The 4,121-nt window shown below is 42.8% G+C and overlaps 1 protein-coding gene across 1 annotated transcript; it reads left to right on the top strand.

Moving 5' to 3' along the window:
• Nucleotides 1-354: 354 nt before the first annotated feature.
• opa3 (outer mitochondrial membrane lipid metabolism regulator OPA3) lies at nucleotides 355-3,412 on the top strand. Its single transcript, XM_010898885.3, has 2 exons — nucleotides 355-526; nucleotides 1,662-3,412. The coding sequence occupies exons 1-2, from the start codon at nucleotides 385-387 to the stop codon at nucleotides 2,054-2,056; spliced, it is 537 nt and encodes a 178-aa protein (XP_010897187.2). The 5' UTR covers nucleotides 355-384; the 3' UTR covers nucleotides 2,057-3,412.
• The last annotated feature ends 709 nt before the right edge of the window (nucleotides 3,413-4,121 follow it).

Raw genomic sequence — 4,121 nt, 5'->3', positions numbered from 1 at the left:
TGCACAGCTGGGGCAGGTGAGTCCTCGTCTTACCGCGGTGTAATATGGGATTTGTACCTTTTACATATTGACAGATGTACACTCACAATAATTGTTTATTGTTATTTTCTTCTATTGAATTATGTATTATATCGACGTATACGCGTTTAAAAACGGTAGAGCACTTAAACTAAACTGTGTTGGTAATATAATAATATATTAACTGTTTATGTTCAAATGAAAAATGGATACGTGTAACTCACGTATCAATAAATATTTAGTATTTTGGACAGATATGGCTTGCTTTTACGGTGCTAAACGTCATGAATATGTATTAGACGTCATCCATTCTGACATTTCGTTAAGTCGTTGGGCCCGCCCTCTGAGAGAAGCGTTTCCGTTAAGATGGCTGTTGGTGCCTTTCCTATCGCCAAGCTCCTTTACCTTGGTGTACGGCAGCTCAGCAAGCCCGTGGCCAACAAAATCAAGGCCGGGGCTCTCCGGAGCGAGTTTTTCAAGACATATGTCTGTCTTCCGCCCGGGCAGCGTAAGTAGTTTAATTTAATTTAAGTTGCGGTGAGTGTTTCCCTGATAACCGGGAGGTTGAAGAGAGTCGAGGGGCGGGTTTGCGATGTAGCAGCTAACCAATGTCATCCACTTGTCCCTGGTGCTCGGCCAATCGTTTAGTCGGTCATGTTTCTACTCGGCGTTCTACAGTTTGATTTGATGATTGACAAAGAGATGGTCCAATGATAGAGCATGATGCGTCACTAAGTGGGGCTCTCCGAAGAACCATGTAGCCATTTGGATCGCGTTAAAATGAATGGAGGTGGGATTTCGTTCGTTTGTCATTGAGGATTTAGGAAATTAAATGAAAGTGCCTTTTGCCCCACTAGGCACTATCGATTCACCGCCTGAGTTGGGTAGTAATAATTACCCTGTCCACCGTAAAAGTAGGATTACAGTATTCATGATGTCACTATGGATGTCAAGAGCTTCATCTGAATACGGCTATGTTAGAATGAGTGCCATGCTTTGCCCTTCGGAACAAAGTGAACGTTTCATATATAGATTGCGGATGGACGACCCAAGTTCCCTTGTTGTCTTAGTACTGCAAAGCTTGCTGTCACTTATGCATTGTAGTTTGAGCAGAGAATAGATTTACACACACACACACACACACACACAATTTTTATCTCCCTGCAGCAAGATTTATTTACTCTTTATGGAACTGTACATTATTGTAAGGCAATTTGTAGGTAGGATATCCTCTTACTGCTGTTATTCCTCGATATCCTTGGCTGAGCAGTGACATAGTATATTGGATGAAAAGACAGGTTTAGTTGGGTGGTGGGGTTTTATGTAGTAGGTAAATGTAGTAGATGGAGACGTTAATATTCAAAGCCTTAATATATTCATAGCCTTAATATTCCACAGTAGTGGAAGGACAGTCAACCCTGTTTGTGAAGGTCCCTCATGTGAGCTGTGTTTGTACTGAATTCTGAGGTAGTTGTTACCTATATGCTGTCCTTAAAGGGGAATAACATCGAAATTATAAGATTTGTCCAAGTTCACAAGTCATTGGGGCCAATCTTAAATATTTGTCGTTATTCTCCTGAAACAGCAGACCCCTGTTGTGCTCTTACCACTGTAGAAACATATTTTCTTCCCTCCCACTGCAGTTTACCACTGGGTGGAGATGAAGACCAAGATGAGGATCATGGGCTTCCGTGGTTCCACCATCAAGCCCCTGAATGAAGAGGCCGCGGCAGAGCTGGGTGCGGAGCTGCTGGGGGAGGCCATCATCTTCATCATCGGGGGTGGCTGCATGATCCTGGAGTACAGCAGGCAGGCGTCCAACTCCAAGAGGAAGGAGGAAGAGCTAAATCACACCCTCAGCAGCTTGCAGGCACAGATCGGAGAGATGGCCCTCAACACAGAGACGCTGGATGCCAGGCTGAGAGAAGTCAACAGGCTGCTGCTCTCTCTGCCGCCCCCGGTCCCCACGGCTCCGCCCCCGGCCCCAACGGCTGCTTCCACTCTGGCTCCCTCGTCACTGGATCCCAGCCCAAAGTGACACCTGTGTGACTTATGGTTGATGCAGACCTGTGTTGTGATTTGGCGAAGTCCTTCGTCATGTCACATGGTAACTCGCGTCTGGCTGCTAAATGCTCCCCTATGTAGTATTTGGCAGACAAGACCAAAAAAAAAGAAAGGGGGTTATGATGTCACACCTGACTCAGACTTGCTGGCCAAAGCACTACACAGGTGTCTTCCCAGTCAACCAGGAAATGTTTGGCAATGAGAGGACTGTAATGGCTACATGGAGTAAGGGGAGGAGCCTATGGCATCATTCTACCTGATGCCATAGGCTGAGGGTTGCCCAGTGAGCCGGGAAGAGCCTCAGCCCAGACGTGATCTGAAGGGAAGGCAGCGGTTGGAGCAGCCATGTGTGAAGAGGATTCACTATGACATTCATGGTGTGTTGTTTTTGTTTTTCTTGCATATGTGTTTATTGACTGATCACTCGTTTAATGCGTTATTTTAAGGTTGACTCAGCGAAATGATGTGGACGCAGAAAGTAAACGCCAACGGCTTAGTTGTTTGTTTGCCGCAACAACTAGGAGTGCTGCGCTGTAAAGCTTAACTTAGCCTCTGTTCTGCCAACGTGCCGGTGCTGTGCGTGGCTGGGAGAGAGGTCATCCATCTTGCACATCTCAGTATCTGTGGTGCTGCTATAGGCATCATCATTTGGCTTTGTCTACCTTATAAATGTACAAAAATGTTGCACTACCTAAACAAGGGCAACTCGTTCAAGATCTAAAATTCCTGATCACATTTCAGTTATTTCTGGTTGAATGTATGCACTTAATAATTGGATTGATTTGGCTTGGTGATAGTGGGGTTATTTTGTGCTTGGAACTGGATTGTACCTTAACCTTACCAAGTGACATCAAATATTCTTGGTCTTATGATATTGGCCCCAGATAGAGAGCATGTTTTATATGTTTACTAATGTGACACAAAATATTAGTAATATTTGCTGGGAATAATATTGTATAAGGTTGCAAGATCAAATCCCAGAGTGAGCAAGGTGAAAAATCAGTCGTCCTATATTTGAGCAACACTGTTAACTCCAATTGCTTCTATAATTTGCTCAGGATTACAAGCTTCTAGTAAATGACTCAAATATAAATTGTAAAAATATAGGTGGGTAAAAAAAAAAAGCAACAACCCATTCTATTGATTTGTCACAGGATCTGGGTAAACTGTTGAGCAAAAGATAACGACTGCCAATGTTAAAAAAATAGATATATTCTTGACTCTTGACTGTGTGAATCCCTTTCTTGGTCGAGAGGCAAAGTACAGTGCAGAGGCATGAAGCATAACGCTGTAAATAAATGTGTAAAATAAAAGTTAATTGTTCTAATCAGTCACGTGCATTTCTTTATTCTAAAACTTTATTTAGAGCTTTAAACAGTTTATTACTTATCAAATGCCTAAAAATCAATGGTCTGTTCAACGTCTTGCGAGTAGGTGGCGGTAGTGCGTTTGTTGAATGTGTTGTTGATGACATCCGCTTATCATAACCCCCCATTCAAGGAAACGTCCCTATTTACAGGCCATTTTGAAGCGAACGATCAACCAAAGGTACAAAACGCTAATTTCATATTTGCTATTTAGATGCATTTTATTGTTATATGTGAATATCTGTGCGTGAACGACGACGTAATTGTAACATCAGCGGAACCGAAGGGGGAAGGCATTCTGCATCGTTGCACGAGCCAACTGTCATCGGGCGCAGTCACAGATGTCATGCAGTTAGCGTTAGCATTACAGTATAGTTAGCATTATATTAGATCCATTTAGTAAACCTATTGTTACTCTAATGTTGATCATGGCACGTTAAAGACTATAAATGAAGTACGTTTTCTATGTAGCTTCTCAGTTGATATTTGCGCATTGGATTGCATAATTAGTCATGATCATTTATGATCAATATTTACAGTGAATCCAATCAGCCAACGTTAGCCAACTGGCTAACAACAGTGCCTTATGCTAATATTCAATTTGGCGCCAGTTTCCTTGTTGACATAGCTACCTAATGCAGCAAGGTACGCATTTCTTGCATCTTGCTACGA

Source organism: Esox lucius, chromosome 1 (assembly GCF_011004845.1).
Source record: "Esox lucius isolate fEsoLuc1 chromosome 1, fEsoLuc1.pri, whole genome shotgun sequence".
Lineage (NCBI taxonomy): Eukaryota > Metazoa > Chordata > Actinopteri > Esociformes > Esocidae > Esox > Esox lucius.
The sequence above is the reverse complement of the archived record's forward strand: the minus strand, read 5'-3'. Positions and strand labels throughout refer to the sequence as shown.